This window comes from Monodelphis domestica, chromosome 1, assembly GCF_027887165.1.
Source record: "Monodelphis domestica isolate mMonDom1 chromosome 1, mMonDom1.pri, whole genome shotgun sequence".
In the NCBI taxonomy this organism is placed as follows: domain Eukaryota; kingdom Metazoa; phylum Chordata; class Mammalia; order Didelphimorphia; family Didelphidae; genus Monodelphis; species Monodelphis domestica.
In genome coordinates, this window is record NC_077227.1 from 270,333,107 (window position 1) to 270,351,161 (window position 18,055).

At 35.7% G+C, this 18,055-nt stretch overlaps 1 protein-coding gene across 3 annotated transcripts in view; it reads left to right on the plus strand.

The window, feature by feature from the left end:
• The window catches only part of SLC38A6 (solute carrier family 38 member 6), an 85,018-nt gene extending 67,626 nt beyond the window's left edge, over positions 1-17,392 (plus strand). For 2 of the 3 annotated variants that reach the window (XM_003339468.3, XM_007472977.3), the window contains 8 exons: positions 1,287-1,352; positions 1,680-1,733; positions 5,124-5,203; positions 5,545-5,645; positions 11,024-11,148; positions 12,919-13,063; positions 13,165-13,259; positions 15,515-17,392. In XM_003339468.3, coding sequence (XP_003339516.2) covers positions 1,287-1,352; positions 1,680-1,733; positions 5,124-5,203; positions 5,545-5,645; positions 11,024-11,148; positions 12,919-13,063; positions 13,165-13,259; positions 15,515-15,580 — 732 coding nt within the window. In that variant the 3' untranslated portion in view covers positions 15,581-17,392. Of the gene's footprint in view, positions 1-1,286; positions 1,353-1,679; positions 1,734-5,123; positions 5,204-5,544; positions 5,646-10,444; positions 10,648-11,023; positions 11,149-12,918; positions 13,064-13,164; positions 13,260-15,514 lie in introns of those variants that run through there. The other variant, XM_016427993.2, reaches the window with a different exon arrangement.
• The last annotated feature ends 663 nt before the right edge of the window (positions 17,393-18,055 follow it).

Below are 18,055 nucleotides of genomic sequence, written 5' to 3' on the forward strand. Positions count from 1 at the left end.
CTTCCTTCCTTCCTTCCTTCCTTCCTTCCTTCCTTCCTTCCTTCCTTCCTTCCTTCCTTCCTTCCTTCCTTCCTTCACACTTACCTTCTGTCTTGGAACTAATATTAGGTATTGGTTCCAAGGCAGAAGAGTGGTGAGGGCTAGGCAATGGGGGTTAAGTGACTTGCCCAGGGTCACACAGCTTAATGTTTCTTTTAAAAATATTTTTCTAGCCAAGTTTACATAGATCATTCAGAATGTTTCACAGCCATATTCCCTTTGGTTTTCAACTTAGCTATCCTAGGTTTTAATGTTTTTAAGACAAAGAACATTACCTACATTCCTTTTCCCATCAACCAGGAGAACAGTAGTAAATAGTATTTACTCTTCCCTTTTCTCATGGTCTTGTGCTCCTGTCCCAGGGTGCTGTTTCCACATTCATTCACCAAACATTTCTGAAGTACCCACCATGTAGCCAAAAAGGGTCTGTGGGCAGAAAATCTGGAGAGATGCTTCATTCAATTTCCTTAAAGACTTTCTGGTCTACCTGCTTTTGTTATTTTAACCTCTAGGATTCAATCTATTTCTCTTCTAAGGATATCTTTAATGATTCTTAATCATTTGCATTAGAGTCAGTATTCTTAACCTGGGGTCAGTGAAATTGGATGGAAAAAACAATGAGATTTTTGTTTTTACCAACCTTTAGCTGAAATTTAGCATTTTCTTCAGTTATTTAAAATCATTATACTGAGAAAGAAATGGCAGGTTTTACCAGACTGCCAAAGAGATCTGTGACCCAAAAAAGGTTAAGAATCCTGGTTTATAGTTAAAAGACAGTTACAAAATCTATTCCTCCAAGGTAACAATGTCCTTCTTCTGTTATGCTGCTCTCCTAACTTCATTAAACATTTCAGATCTCTGTAGACTAGAGCTGAAGGTTGAGGTTTCTCAGATGCTATACAATAATTTAGTGTGTGGGAATAGTAACTAGAATTCCCAGGCTTAGCTTGCCATACAGTTAGTTTCCCACACAGTCATTAATTGGATATGGTCTTATCAAATGTGGAGTGTACCTTACCTGGGGAGTTGGTCATAACCTGGGATTATCACCTTTATTTAGTTAGAGAGAATATTCATTAAGTATAATGTTTTTAACTGTATAATTTAACTTGGAAGGAAATAAGTCTAAACAAAATCTCTCCCTTAAGGAGAGAGATTGACTTGTGACTACTTTGGTCTTTTTCAAGTAATTTCTTTAATCAGAAAATTTAAAAATACAATCTATATACTTTTCTTTTACCTTACAGATTATAATTAAAAAATGGTACATCTCTTGTCCACTACAACTCACTCACGAAGAGGAATCCTTCCAGGTAATGACCTATTTATATTTTGAATATTTATTTGCAAATATTACTTATGATAATTCTCATCTTAAACTGACAAGAAAACAGTTGTGCTAATGTTTATTTTTTAATTAGCGAAAAAAGCTATTACAGCTCATTTCTACCATTGTTTAAAAAATCTCAATTCAAAAACTGATTGGTAATGATGGTATGTATTATCTTGGATGTTGTGGCATCAAGTGAACTAAACATATCTAAAACATTATGTAGCTATACATGGCAGTTATGATTATACCAACTTACTAAATGGCTAATTTTTGGTTTCTCATTTTTTCCCCTTATACTCATTCACAGATTTCAAATATCACAGAGAATTGTAAACCAGAGCTTTTTTACTTCTCCAGAGAGGTAAATTGTTAAGAGTTTTTTCTGATTTAGTTTTTCACATTTTTACTATAAAAGATTTACAGTATATTTCTTTTTAAGGTATTTATACTTATTGTTTTTCACAGGAAATGCTAAGTATAGATTTGCTCACCAAAATTATATTTTTAAGCACAGGGTGGCCCATCATTTTGATGGTGTGGTTTTAAATGAGTCCATGCACAGAACGGATTATCAAACTGTTTAGTCTGTCCAGTGAGTATGTATGCAGGCATTATACAGACATTCTGAAGCCCTATAGACTTATAAAGTTAACGAGCTTATTACATTAAAAAATTTCTACTTTATAAAAAAAGTCTGTCTGAAACAAAATTCAGTCTAACCAATTGACTTCACTTATTTAATGATGTCTTCTGGTAGGCATTTGAAAGTTTAAAATTTGCTGCTTTCTGGAGTTTGGGACTGAAGGCTGAATCTGGGATCTATGGGGCAATTCTTTTCTTTGGGCTTAAGTGTGTTCATGTGTCAACCTTAAAAGATCGAAAATGCAAAAATGGCGAACCTGGATGCCAACAGAGGGCGAATAACCTGAACCTTGCCTGGACTGTACTCTGTCCTCAGACGCCTGAAGAGGCCAAGTTTTTATTTTGAGGAAAACAAGAGTAAAGCTTCCAAGACAAAAGGACTCCTTTACACCTACCTTACTTAGCAAATGACTCCTTATATCATTGGAATCCTGCAGCATCTGCAGTCTTGCCTTCCATTTTTGAGGTAGAAAGACTTTGTAGGCAAAAACAGGCCATCAAAACCTGGCCTTTTACATACAAAATACTTTTGTGAATCCATAAACTCTTCTGCATAATTATTCATTCCAGCCCTTGTGTAGAATATAGAAATATACCATATTATTATTTCAAAAAGAATATTGTTAGAGAACAGGACCTTATATCTTTTGATTCTTTATCAATTTGTGTCCTAAGATGTTCTCAATGTAGGAAGCTGAAAGTAAGTTATAATGCCCAAATGTACCTTTCTTTCAGCCTACTTAAAAAATTAAGGGAATTTCTTAGTTTTTGGACCCAAACATATTTTATGTTCTCCTATACATTATATACAATTTTGGTTTTTAGAAAAATGCTGCTTAGAATGATTACTTTTCTAGGCAGACTGAGAATTACTAAGTATAGTCATGCGACCTTAGAGAACATTGTTAATACTAATTATACAGCCTTAAGGTTGAATTGAATTGTTGAAGAAGGAGGTAGTGTGGTACTATGTGCTAAATTTAGAATCAGGGCAAGTCCCTGAATTTGAACCCCTTCTAATTTATCTGGGCCTCAGTGTCGTCAAACAAAATAAAGTTTTTGGAATAGAGAGCTTCTAAGGGTCCCTTTTAACTAAATCTGTGAGCCTATGAATTCCAGAAAAGTTAGCTGGGAGTTAGGCACATTTGGAAACAAAGATTTCAGTTATTTGACTAAAAAAAGGCAATCTTTTCTATGTCAGCTGTATTCCAGAATGGTCATACCCTTGTTCTCACTATCATCTGTAAGTGTTCAACTTACATAATTAGGACTCTGAAACTTTTGCTCAATCTTTCCATCTTTTTCCTCACTGTGACCCCCATTCTCCCCCTCCTTTAATACTTTCTCTGGATGTTCCAGCATCACATTTTTCCCCTTGCCAGTTTTGACCCTTTAGTTGAATAGTTAGAATCTATATTATTCATTGTCCTATCTCCTTCTCCTTTGTTCTGTCACTTGCTTATGACTTGCTAAATTCCAGCTAGCCCCTTTGCTGTCCCACCCTGAGATCAGGCCCTGGAAGGTATAACCTTTTAATTTCCCAGACTCTTGGCCCGGAGACCCAATGGTCCTGATGGATGTGAACCTCAGGAGTGTCATTCTGTATAAAGGCCTGCAATGGTCTGTGACTCCAGCCATGCTGCATTTACTCATTGCTGCAGCTTTAACATTGTTAATCACCTTCTTCTTGAAACTTTCCCCCTAGGTTTTTGGGATTCTGCTCTCTCCTGGTTTTCCTCCTTCCTCCCAAACTCGGTGTTCAAAGCTTAAACTTATTCTCTTTATTCTTCCACCCTCTCTCCCTCCAAACTTTTCTTTCACCATCAAGTTCTTCAGCCTTGCAATCTAGGTGCCATCCTTGACTCCTGGCCCTATCTGGCACGCCCTCCTCCAGACTGGTGCTGAGGCCTGGAGATTCCCCTTTGCAGCATCTCTTGAAAGTACCCTCTTCTCTCTTCTGATACCATCACACCCTGATGAGGCCCCTAGTGCCTTACACTCTGGGACTATTGTACTGCCCTGCTGGTGAGGATTCCTGTCTCTTCCCACTCCATTTGCCCTTCCATTCAGCCACCAAAGTAATTTTCCTAAAATACAGATCAGACTGTGTTGTTCCCCTCTCCTCTCCCCCACAACAAATTCCAGTGGCTCCCTATTACGTCCATGATAAAATATAAAATCTGCTCTTTAGCATTCGGAGTCCTTCATAACCGACCTCTTGTGCTGTTTGTGGTTAAAATTATATAGAATATGGTCATTGGTTCCAACCCAATGGAAATAATGCAGACACAAAGTTGAATAATGCAACGGCACAAGATTTGCTATTTGCATTAATCACAACCTGGCTGTAGTTCCAGAGTCAAACATAAATTCTTCATTTTGTTCCTTAAAACCCTTCACATCCTGACCCCAATCTACCTTTCCAGCCTCATTGCCCGTAATTCTCCTTCACACTCACTGCAGCCCAGCCAAACTGGCCTCATCGTACAGCTCTCCACTTCCATTTTCATGTCTTTGTGCTGACCTAGAAACGTTCTCCAGCTTCACTTGTGTTCCTTAGAATTCCTTCGAGTCTCTGTTTAAGTGTCACTTTCTACATGACGGCTTTTCTTGGTACACAATTATAGATGTAAATGTACTCTTCCCCAGTTAAATTGCAATGCACTTAAGGGCAGGGACTATTTTCATTTTTGTTTTTGTATCTTCAGCACAAGCCACATAATAAATGCTTAATAAATGCCTATTGATTCTAATGGTTACATATATTAACTGAGAAAATAGCAGTCCATGGTGGGAAAAGGTTCCAAGACGTAGGGTGATGGGGGAATTCTCTACTCTCCAATCATTCTTTTGCGGAGGGGGGGTCCCCAAAATGACTGATGTAAAAGCAGAAGGCACCAATAAGGTTCACTAAATAAACCTTTGTCCATGACTGTTCCTCACATCACTGAAATAATTTCCCTTTCAATAATGTGGCTGTTTAACAAGGAGTTGAACTGAGTTCAACCAGGTTATTTTCATTGGAGGACATGAATTTAATGTCAAATTTAGAGGTAGCATTTTCAGCAGGAAACTATTTAATAATTTCACTTCTTTTCCATTTTTTCAGAGTGTTTATGCCATCCCAACTATGGCATTTTCATTTCTCTGCCATACCTCAATATTGCCCTTGTACTGTGAACTTCGAAGGTAACATATATGAATCTTAGATTATCTTAAGAGGAATAAAAAGACCTTTGGCATTTTGAGGCTTTTCTGAATCAGTTCTTTCCTTCCCTTATGAATCCCTGTGTTAGATTCTTAAGGTTTCTTGGACAATAACACAAAATTTTAATAGAGTCCTCATGGAGATTGTCACATGATTAAAAAAACACAACTCCTGTACAACAACTTCGCATTGCAATTCCTGGTGGAATTACTGATGGACTCAGTTTTGTATGACTGAGGAGCACCATGACCTGGGCACTGGGGACTGTTTGATCTCTTTAAGTCGTGTCCAGCTTTGGTTCTATTTTTTTTTTGTCTTTTAGACCTTCCAAGAGCCGAATGCAGAATGTAACCAACACAGCAATTTCTTTAAGTTTTCTCATTTATTTTTTATCAGCATTATTTGGGTACCTCACTTTTTATGGTAAGTATTTACTTTTTACTATAAATAAAAGATGAATGTAATTTATTTATCTTTTATTATCACTTAGTGAGTTTTTTTGTATACTTGAAGTTCATATCCATCTCTTGTTTGTGGATTTAACCCTTTCAGAAAGCTGCTTAGATAAAGTAGAGTCAGAGTGTGAAAAAACTGATTTATTGTCTTTTGAAAGTGAGGAATCAAGAACAGTGTGAATTGTCAGTTTATGGGAAATTAAACTTAACTGCAGATCTGTGTACATATTTCAGAGTCTTTCTGCCAGATATTTCAATAAGGAACATCAGGTTATTGATACTTTTTAAAAGACATAAATATAACTTGTAAATTAATTAACTTTATATCTAATGCAAGAAAAAAAATTCCTATCTGTCCAAGCAGACAGGAACATGCAAAGTGGAACATCTGACTGTAAACTCCTTGAGGGCAGTAACCGTCTTTTTTTTTTTAAGCCTTCTTTCTTAGAGTTTATAAAAAGCATCAGTTCCAAGGCCTTAGAATAGTAAGGGCTAGACAATTGAGTTAAGTGACTCACCCAGGGTCACACAACTAGGAAATATTTGAGTCCAGATTTGAACCCACAACTTTGCATTTCCAGCCTGACTTCCTATCCACGAACTGTCTTATGCTTTATTCCCAATGTTTAGCAGAGTGCTTGGTACATGTTAGGTAGTAAATAAATATTTATTGATTGACTATAGTGATAATTATGATAATAATCATAGTTTGCATTTATATAACACATTGGGGCATTATTGCCTTTGACCTTCATAAGAGCCTTATGAGATAAGTAGTGTAAACTTATTCCCATTTTAAAGATGAGGAAAACAAAGCTGAGGAACATTAAATGACTTCCCTTTGATTACTAAGGCAGTAAATTATGAATCCAGGCCTAGAATTCAGAACTCTCTGGACTCCACGTCCAGTGCCTTTTCCATTGCAGTTATATTAAAGGTGAGAGAAAAAGGAGAGGATTAAGGGGAAAAACCATAGGTATGCCACAGAATACTTCACTCAAGCTTCCATTTGAAGCAAATTCTTGGCTGTTCCTGGCCCTTTTAGACTTTGCCTAAACTGGGTTTTAAAAAATTCTCTCTTAACATACTGTCATGTGGTCTAAAATTTTTTAATGCTTGTAAGTGATATGTTTCTCCTACAGAGATTTTTCTTGATTATTAGGTATCTTTTTCTTCCTGGGTCCTCCTAGAACTTAGTTCCGTGTCCAGAGTTGCAAGTTTTTTAGAATACTCCAATTTCTTCAGGTGGAGAAAGGAAAACCTCAAGGAGAATTATATCCTAAAGAGGTTGGGGGGTGGTATTTTGTTTCTACACACACAAAATAATTCCCTCCCAAAAGGCAGTCGTGATAGAGATAATGATATGCAGTTCAGATCTGTTTTGGCATTTCATCACAGTGCAAGAAAGAACCTTCATGTCACTTTCCTGCCAAGATGACTACAGATGGCAATCTCAAGTACTACCGAGTGTACTAGGAGCAAAGATCTTGTGGAGAATTTTGGTCCAAAGTTAAAGGCTTCCAAAGGTCAAAAGTCAAGCAACAAGTCCCACTTTGTACACTTTTTGCCCTGTCTGGCAACCTCTTCTGATTATGACACTGTATTAACTAGGATCCTAAATGCTTTTCAGAGGTCATTGTATGATATTTGTGGAGATTTATCCAGATCCATACACGCTTAATTTTGCCATATTGGTTACATGTATTAGCTCAGCTAAGAACAGAGTCAACCAGCTAGCTCTGACGGCAAACCTGGACCCAGAGAGAATAGAATGTAGAATTGTAACAATTTTGAGGTTGAATTAGAATTGCTTCCTTAGATTTCTGTTCATAGCTCAGTAGGTGTGATGCAGTGTCTTCTATCCAAGCACAGAGGAGCTGATTTCATATATGATTCAAGTTGGGTTACAAGGAAAGCCTTTCCTTATTGGCCCTAGGTTAATAATACTGGCTTTTATCATAGGAACTGTTATGGGAGCTTGGTATTATCTCCTAAGAAGGAGAAACCACGTTCCTCTGATAAACAAAATTACTGACTGAATATGCACAATAATTATTATTTTAAAACTTACTGAGGAGAGGCAGCTAGGTGGATCAGTGGACTGATAGTGGCCTTCCTGCTCTTCTGCCTTAGAACCAATACACAGTATTAATTCTAAGGCGGAAGGTAAGTCTGAATGAAACATTTATTAAATGTGTGTCATGATAAAAGCACTGTCGTTCCTGTCCTCAAGAAGCTTACAAGCATCATCCATTTTGGTCTTCCTAATTACTTATACTATCTTCCACAGGGGTCCCTTTCTTTTAGAAATGTCGACATCCTGTAGGCCCTCATTGCTTCTCACTTAGACCAGTGTAATAGCTTCCTAATTGGTCTTCCTGTCTCTAAGGTCTCCCAGATCCAGTTCTTCCTAAAGGGCAGCTGTCATCCTACCCACAATATATCAGTATTTCAATTGCTTATAATGCTTGCTAAATGAAAAAAAATTAAACAAGCATTTACTAAATTCCTACTGTGCTCTATCCTTAGGGAGATACAAATTTTATACAGTTCAATCTCTATGCCATAAGCTTGGCTTTCAAGAATATAAACAAACACCACGCAACTTTTTCAGCCTTATTTCTTTTCAGTTCCCCTTCATGTACTCAGAACTCCAGTCATACTGGACTCCTCAATTCTCTCTACATAACTATTCATTTTTCTGCTTAATATTGAAATAAAATTTTAAAGTGCTTATTAACACTTTACACATTGATTTTTCCAAATGTGAAACCAAAACCTTTATTAGCATTTTGCTCAGCTGTTATTGAGCCTGGTCATCTCAAAACTTAATATTAAGATTTTGAAGAGCTGTAAGTGCAAAATAATGTTATCATTGGCAATTTATGCTTTTGTAATAAAGTCAACAATTAACAGCCACTCCTAAGAAACAGGACGGAAAGTACCTTCTTTATGCCTGACATATAGTAGCTGCTATATAAACATATATTGCTGCCTCTTGCCCCTTCCTGCCTTTGTGTCTTTGTTTATATTTTCCCTCCCACTTGCAATTACCCACTTCTCCTTTCCCCACTATTCATTTGTTAAAACTTCCTTTAATAGCCAGCTTAAATGCCACTTCCCAGATATTTACCATGATTTACACACACACACACACACACACACACACACACAAAGTCACACACTCACAATCTCTATCAGAAAAAAAATTTTTTTTTCTAAAAATACTCATAGCACTTTGTTCTTAATTACCATTATATATGTAAATGTCATGCCTCCTATTAAATTGTAAATTCTTTAAGAACAGGAGCTACATGTAATTCCACCATGTTTCCCCACCATGTCAGAAAGATAGAGAGCACTCAGGAAATATTTGACTATATCTATTTACCCATGGCTGTTTTCTCAAACAAAAGGAAAGTGTAGTTCCAACTTGAGTCAGAATTTATTTTTTCCATAAATTAGGTGAACACAGAATAGTATACATGTCAGATCTTTGGGAAAGGTAAGATTTTAAAACCAAGCAAGAATTAGAAAATATCACAAAATGCAAAATAAATACTTTTGATTACATCAAATTAAGAAGTCTTTGTACAAACAAAACAATGTAACCAAAATTAGAAGGGAAATAACAAATTGGGAAACAATCTTCATAAAAAAAAACCTATGACAAAGGTCTAATTACTCAAATCTATAAATAGCTAAACCAATTGTACAAAAAAATCAAGCCATTCTCCAGTTGATAAATGGGCAAGGGACATGAATAGGCAACTTTCAGTCAAAGAAATTACTTATTAATAAGCACATGAAAAGTGCTGTACATCTCTTATAATCAGAGAGATGCAAATCAAAACAACTCTGAGGTATCACCTCACACCTAGCAGATTGGCTAACATGACAGCAAAGGAAAGTAATGAATGCTGGAGGGGATGTGGCAAAGTTGGGACATTAATGCATTGCTGATGGAGTTGTGAATTGATCTAACCATTCTGGAGGGCAATTTGGAACTATGCCCAAAGGGTGCTAAAAGACTGCCTGCCCTTTGATCCAGCCATAGCACTGCTGGGTTTGTACCCCAAAGAGAGAATAAGGAAAAAGACTTGTACAAAAATATTCATAGCTGCGCTCTTTGTGGTGGCAAAAAATTGGAAAATGAGGGGATGCCCTTCAATTGGAGAATGGCTGAACAAATTGTGGTATATGTTGGTGATGGAATACTATTGTGCTCAAAGGAATAATAAAGTGGAGGAATTCCATGGGAACTGGAACAACTTCCAGGAATTGGTGCAAAGCAAAAGGAGCAGAACCAGGAGAACATTGTACACAGAGACTGATACACTGTGGTACAATCGAAGGTAATGGACTCCTCCACTAGGGACAATGCAGTGACCCTGAACAACTTGGAGGAATCTATGAGAAAGAACACTATCCACATTCAGAGGAAACATTGTGGGAGTAGAAACACTGAAGAAAAACAACTGCTTGAATACATGGGTCAAGGGGATATGCCTGAGGATGTAGCCTCTAAATGATCACTCTAGTGCAAACATCAACAACATGGAAATAGGTTCTGATCAAGGTCACATGTAATACCCAGTGGAATTGTGCGTCAGCTACAGGAAGGTGGGAGGAGGGGAGGGAGGGAAGGAATATGATTCTTGTAACCAAGGAATAATGTTTGAAATTGACCAAATAAAAAATAAAATTAAAAAAAAAATTTATTTTTTCCTATGGTTCTATATGCACTGTTTTCTTTTTTTCCCCTAGGTGATGGAGGTCTTGCCCAGGGTCACACAATTAGGAAGTGTCTGAGGCCAAATTTGAACCTAGGACTTCCTTTCCCTAGGCCTGGCTTTCAATCCTGTACTGCTTTATTAAATACCTTCACTTTTAGCTCTCATCATTGGAAAAAGCAGCATTTGCTATATAGAATTTGCCTGCCCCTCCTGGCTACTCTCTTATGACCCTCGGTAATTCATTTTCTGTTAGTCCTATTTTCTGTTTGGGTAACAATAATTACACCACTTAGTGCCTTTTGAGCTAATAGGTGTGGTGAAAATAAGCAAAGCAGCAATTGAGGTGCTCTATGATATCCTGGAAAGAAAAAAATTCTGCATTTTTATTTCTTTTCATAACTTTTGAAGCTGTCTCTGTGCTTGTTTCTGTTTGGGTTGCTAAAATGTGAAGGGAGTGGGGAAGGTGTTCTCATGTTCCCCAGGGAAAGGACAGGCCCATATTTTGGTTAGTTTTAGAAAGTCTTGCAAAGACATGTTCAAGGAAAAGAAAATATTATGTTCTTCCCAACCTTTTAACAACTTATATGTAACTTTGTTTTGTTATTTCCAGAAAAAGTGGATTCTGAAATACTACAGAGTTATAGCAAATACTTGCCACATGATGTTGTCATGATGGCTGTGAAGTTATGCATACTGTTTGCTGTGCTCCTGACAGTCCCTCTAATTCATTTCCCTGTAAGTACTCTTAAAGGTCTTGCTGCGTGTTGTAGTCGTTTCCCTAATATGGCAACACTAATTCTTTGCAGACTAGAACATTTGAGTCATTTCTAGTCTTGTATATCTTATTCATTTGTCAAGTGATTGATCAAAGACCTCGTAGTACATATGGCTTCTTGAAAGGACAAAAATAACAGTGAAGCATTTAGCTAATTTGTGCTTTTTGAGATTAAGTTTAGATTTAACCTATCCCGCAACATTGTTTTCAATTTGGAGAATATAGTACTTCTAAAGTTTTATGGGGAAGGTTGATTTTTTTCCCCTTCAATTCTGTATTGTGTTTTCAAAAGAATGTATACAAAAAGATGAAAATTCAAGTCAGCAAAAGTAAGTTCTTTGCTGATTTATTGTAATTTTGTTGTCACAGAGAAAGTTTAATTTAATCCTAGCCAAAACAAAACATTGACTTTGCAGTTGTTAAGACATGAGAGCAGAAAGAAGGAATGAAAAAAAAATATTACTGTACATGAGAAATCTGAGAATTACTATGTTACCAAGAACAAAGACTTCAGATATTGTTATATGAGTGCCTTATCTGTTCGTTTTGGTTTTTATCTCTAGGGCTCTCATCTTGTAATTGGTTTATTTCTTGCACAGTGCTTGGTATATTAATAAGTGCTCTTTGAAAGAATAAATGCTATTACAGCCAGAATGAAAAAATTGTCTTACACAATTTAAAATACTTCCTTCATAAAAATTCTTTTCTGTTTTAGAAACTTTATTCTTCTACTTATAGACTTTGTGGACAAATTGGTGACTATTATAATTTATTGTTCAGATGTTTTTTGGTCCTGTCTGATTCTTCATGACCCAATTTGGGGTTTTCTTGGCAAAGATACTGGAGTGGTTTGCCATTCTTTCCAGATGAGGACACTGAGGAAAACCTTTACCTTCTGTTTTAGAATCAATATCATGTATTGGATCCAAGACAGAAGGGTGGTAAGGACTAGGTGATGGGGGTTAAGTGACTTGCCCAGGGTCACACAGCTAGGAGTTGCCTGAAGCCAGATTTGAACTAAGGGAGCTGAGTATTTACTGACTCCAGGCCTACTTTTATTACCTAGTAGCCGTTAATCTCTTATCTCAGCTAGACTAGTAATTAGAAACAGGCATGTCATCTATCTCTGGGCCCCAAATTGTAGCTTTTCTGGCTTAGGACTCTATTAGTTCTTTCCTTAGACCTCAGAAATGTAAATCATGTAGTGAGTGAGATAATCATAGCAGATTCTTCATGTCAGAAAGATTAATATAATCAAAGAAGTTATTTATTTTAAGGAAAATTTGTATGTGAAAGTTTTCACATTTGTGATAATTTTTTACCCAGCAAGGTGCAATAAAAATTCAACAAATATTTGTTAAGCATTTACCATGCATATTACACTACACCAAGCCCAAGGCAGGGCCATACAGAAATTAATAAAATGCAGTTTCTGACTACAAAGAGATTGCCACCTATTAAGAGAGATAAGTACATAAGTAATTATCATGCATAATAGAATATGAAAAATGCACTAAATTAATTACAAGGTCCTGAGAAAGGAAGATACCTGAGAATAAAACTACAGTGTTATAAGTGTTTTTAAAAGCTTCATGATAAAGGCAGTGTGTAGATAGAACATTTTAGAAAATAGATATCTTGTGAGAAGACCATAAGCACAGATTTATGTTTAAACAAGTATTTCCCTAATGATACCTTCTCTTAAATTAATTTCTTTTTCCAATTTACAGGCAAGAAAAGCATTAATAATGATGTTTTTTCCCAATCTCCCATTCTCATGGATTCGTCATTTTTTGGTCACGCTAGCACTCAATACTATCATTGTTTTACTTGCACTATATGTTCCCGACATTAAAAATGTATTTGGGATAGTGGGTAAGTTATCCCTTCCCAAAGTTCCACATAATGAATTGGCTCTCTGTTTCAGTTTCTGCTCTTAATGACATCATTTTATTTATTTGTTTTCTCCCTTAAAGGTGCCAGTACATCAACATGTTTGCTTTTTGTGTACCCAGGATTATTTTATATTAAACTCAGTAGAGAGGATTTCATATCAAAGAAGAAGCTTGGGGTATGTTTTTTAATTTTATCTTTCTTTCATGAACCCTGTTTTAAGAAACATCTTGTCATTTTATATTACACATTTTCAAGAGGCTGTTTATCAATCAGTAAGCATTTAGTTAGTATCCCAAGCACTGTGCAATTGTGCTGGGGATGCAAATTTTAAAATGAAACTTTTTGAAGTTTGAAGTTGAAGCAATCAACATATATATGCATATATATTAATATATATATGTTTTTATGAATAAATGCAAAATAATTAGGACAAAGCAGATGGGAAAATGAAGTGGCTTCATGTAGAAGGTAGTACTTGAGCTGGATTTTGAAGGAAACTAGAGATTCCCATGGGAGGGAAGACTTCATTTAGGGCAGTGGTTTTCAACCTTTCTAATGCTGTGACCTCACAATACAGCTCCTCGTGTTGCAGTGACCCCAAACCAAAAAATTATTTTGGTGGCTACTTCAAAACTGTGATTTTGCTACAGTTATGATTCAGAATGTAAATACCTGATATGCATTATGTATTCTCATTGCTACAAATTGAGAAGTTGAGAACCGCTGACTTAGGGCATTACAACAGCAACTAGAAGGATCCAGGGATGGGAGAGAGTGTCATGTGTGAAGAACAGCAAAAAACAGATAATAATTCTGGAAAGATAGATTAGAGTTAAATTTTAAAGAGATTTGAATGCCAAAGAAGTTGGAACTAACAAATAGTTCTCAAAAGAACCTCAAAGTATTCACAACCATGTGAAAAAAAATGTGTCAAATCATTGATAGTAAGAGAAATGTAAATCAAAAGGTTTCACCTCACCCCCTGCAAATTGGCAAAAATGACAAGAAATCACAATACTTGATATTGAAAGGATTGTGGGAAGGTGGGCACACTAATACATTGTTGAAGTGGTGCAATCATTTTGTAAAACATTTTGAAATTATGCAAAGAAAGTGATTAAAATGTCTATACCCGTTGACCCTGTTACTAGACTTCTACCACAAGGAAGACACTGTCACAATTAAAATTATATCAAGAGACTGATTTTTGAGAAGAATATAAATTTATTGATTATATCAGGTTTATTGGTTAACCTAGCATTGTAACCAATAAAGTGATATAGGTTTCTGTGGCTCTCTTGCAAACCAGGGATGACCCAAGCCTGGTTGGCTGCCCAATAATTAGATTTTTAGGAGTTCATTCTCTCCCTTGAACATCCCAAGACATCTTTAATTGGTGATGACTAATTAAGAGGTGATCCATCTGCCTATCCTATCCCTCCCCATCTCTACTGGTAGACAGGTCACATCCACAGGAAAAGAACTCTTGTCTTCTTCATTTATTAACCAAATTCTGTTACAAAGGAAGACATTCTTTGGGATTCCCTAAGACAAAGAAAATGCAAAAAACAGCAGAGTAGATGGTATCTCTGACTCAGATCCCAGACTTAGGAATACACAATAATTTTCCTTAATGTATGGGAATTAATACAGTATGTGAAAAATACATTTCTCACAACAATGATAAGAAAGCAATTCTCACATATTCCAAAATATTCATAATAGCACTTTTTGTGATAGAAAATTAGAATTGGAATTGGAATTGGAAACAAATTTGTTGCCCATCAAGTGGATCAAATCAATTAAATCCACTGTGATTAAATAAATATAATGGAATACTACTCTGCTATAAATTCAGGCCACTATCACACAGAAATACTATTGCAGGGAGGAAAATATTTTGGTGAAGTATAACTGGTTTAGTGGGGAGTTTTTATTTGTTCCAAAGTAAAGAAGTGGGAGGAATAATTGTAAAATTAATATGGGTCTAACTCATCCTTGTTTATATAATTTAAAATATCTGTGAAAAAAATCCCAAGGAATAAAAATACCTTTTAGCATTGACTTGAGCTTTGAAGTTTATCTTTGAAGTCACATGGCTTGATAGGGGTGTCTTGAGATGGATGACTCCATCTTCAGAATTTCATAGTGAAATCTATCTAATATGATGGTCCTTTACTCTTCAATCTGCCTAACTAATGGGAGAAACCGTCATAGAAGTGAAGCCTGCACTTTTTAAGTGTCAAAAACAATGAAATATTTAATTTAAAATGTTTTTAAAATGCAGCTGAAGATGCCCCTTGAAATCTTGAGTGAAAAGTGAAAAATTTTTTCTCCCTAAATCATATACTTAATACTCTTTGCAGAAATAGAATTTTCCTAATACAAGGTAGCCTAACTGTTTCTTTTGTGTTTTCTTTGTTTCCACAGGCTTGTGTATTGCTTCTCTTTGGAATTATTGTTGGGATTTTGAGTTTTACACTAATCATTTTTTAATGGATTAGTAAAGAAAAGAATCATTTTCTCTTACTCTCACAAAAGAGTTAATGGGATGGTTTCCAGTAAAACATGTGTATCATCACAGAGCTCAGTTGATTATGGAATATAGAAGACATCTTATTGCAATTGTCCAGTTGTTTAATCATGTCCAACAAAGTTCATGGAGTTTTCTTGGCAGAGATAGTGGAGGGGTTTACCAGTTATTTCCCAAGTGTGTACCCATTTAATAGAGTTGGAACTGAGGCAAACAGAGGTTAAACAATTTGTCCAGGGTCACAGAGAGCAAGTAAATGAGGCCATATTTGAACTCAGATTTCCTGACTTTTTGCCAGTTGCTCTATCCAATGTAACACATAGCTGCCCCTATTATTATAATTCTACTTCAAATTTTTCATCCAGTCTTGAAAGAGCATGTTTTTTGTACAAGTGAAAGTGAACTTTCTCACTCCTGGACTTCACTACTTTTGAAGTGATTTAATGGGGATGACCTAGAATAAATTGGTTATCTTCTGGGAAAAGAAAGCATTTTTTCAGTTTTAGCACAAATCTAGTAAAACAACAGTTTGACATTTTTATAGTGTTTTAAAGTTTACAGACTATATCTATTATCTTATTTGGTCCTCATAACATCCCTATGAAGTAGGTAGTACAAAAATTCATCTCTGTACTTTACAGAGGTGAAAACTGAGGTTTCAATGGGTAAAATGATTTGCCAGAGATCAGATAGCTGGTAAATTGTAAAACCAGAATTTGAACTCAGATTTTCTGACTACAAATCCAGTGCCCTTTTAATATTTTATCATGCTGCTTCTTTACAGTCTAACCGGATTGCAGTCTACATGAGTTCAAGAACTCCTTCTGCTATTGCATGTATTTTTCATAGTGTTAAGTGTTGTTCACTAAGTGCATAGTATTAAGACACATAGGTGCTCTGGAAATACTTGATAATTGATCAGTTGTAAGAGGATAGAATCAGTGTTAGTATATAAATTAATGATATCCATCTTCTTTAATAGACTAAGAGACTTATGTTTGCATCGTGGGAAATAACCAGTATTATTTTTTCTTGTATCCTACTAGAGAAATACTAACAACTTTTGCAGTTGAAACTAGTCAGTATTTCCATTGCAAGTACTTGTTTTCTAAAAGCTCAACTCAGTTTGAACTTTCAGGATATTTATGTTCTGACTCTATAAGCCATTTTGTGTTTACACCACTAGTATTAGAGAAAATAAAGCTTTCTAGTTATGTTCCTAGAGCACAGTGGGGAACTTTAATCTATTTGGATCTAATTATGTGTTGCTATTGAATTCAAAAACCCCATTAAAACCATTATGTGTTTATGCCTTCTATAAATTCAGATTTAGGCTCGTTGTGACAGCTGATAAAATTACTCCCCAAACTCATCAGCTAGCCAAGAGAACTGAATGCATCATTAGCAACAAAGGGCTTGTTTCACCATTCCCAGTTATTCATTCCTCTTATTTTGAATTGAAAATGTGTATCTAAACAAGAGATTCATCCATATTAAACTTCTTGTTTTCTTAGTTTTTCTTTTACTTCTCATTTTTAATAACTTGAATTGAGTAGTCATTATTTAGCAGGAATGAGTTTAGCTAATCTAAGAGAAAAAAATTCATTAGGACTTTTGGTGGAAGAATGGTTGGAAATCAGAAATCGTATGATCTTAGCACTAGAAGGAATCTTACAATCCAAGTTTTGGAGCCAGAAGATACTTTAGAAATTATCTGATCCAACCTTTCATTGACATAACTCAAATAATTGATTAAACGATTTAAGCTCTTAAAAGATTCGTCTTCGACTCATGGTGGGGTTCTTTTCACTGCACCACACAGCCTCAGCCTTTGCTTCTACATTGGAAATGTTGGATTGATGAAAGACTTTAATGGATATGGTAAGAAACTACCATAGCATGCTCAATACCTATATCGCTATTATTTTCACAATATTCTTGACATCTTACTGCAAGATGTAGCAGGTTCTAGAATATACCTCTATTGTGGTATAGTTTTCCCGGACAGAACAATGCATGACAATGAGTCACAAGGAGCTAATGCACATGTCAACAGTGAACAAAAATGTGGGAGGATATGCTTTAATAATCCACAGAATCACCACTAGAAATGAAGAAACTTGTAAAATCTTCTGAGAAACAACCAAAAGCAAAAGTAACTGACACACCAGAATCATGCATCTTAAGTGCTTTAAACCCCCCCAAAAATTTTAAAACTTCTTTGTTTCTTTACTGCAATTTCAGGATATTGTAATCTTTTACCAAAGCTAACTCATCTCTAGGTATATACCCTGGATCACATCCTGCTCCATCATCTCTAGAACCTTGCTCCATAATCCATTTCTATAGCACTGCAAGATTATTGCATGAGTGTGCCAATATTCCCAGTTTCCCTTCTAGTTCTAGAAATGCCCTCAAAAAACTTAAAAACAACAAAA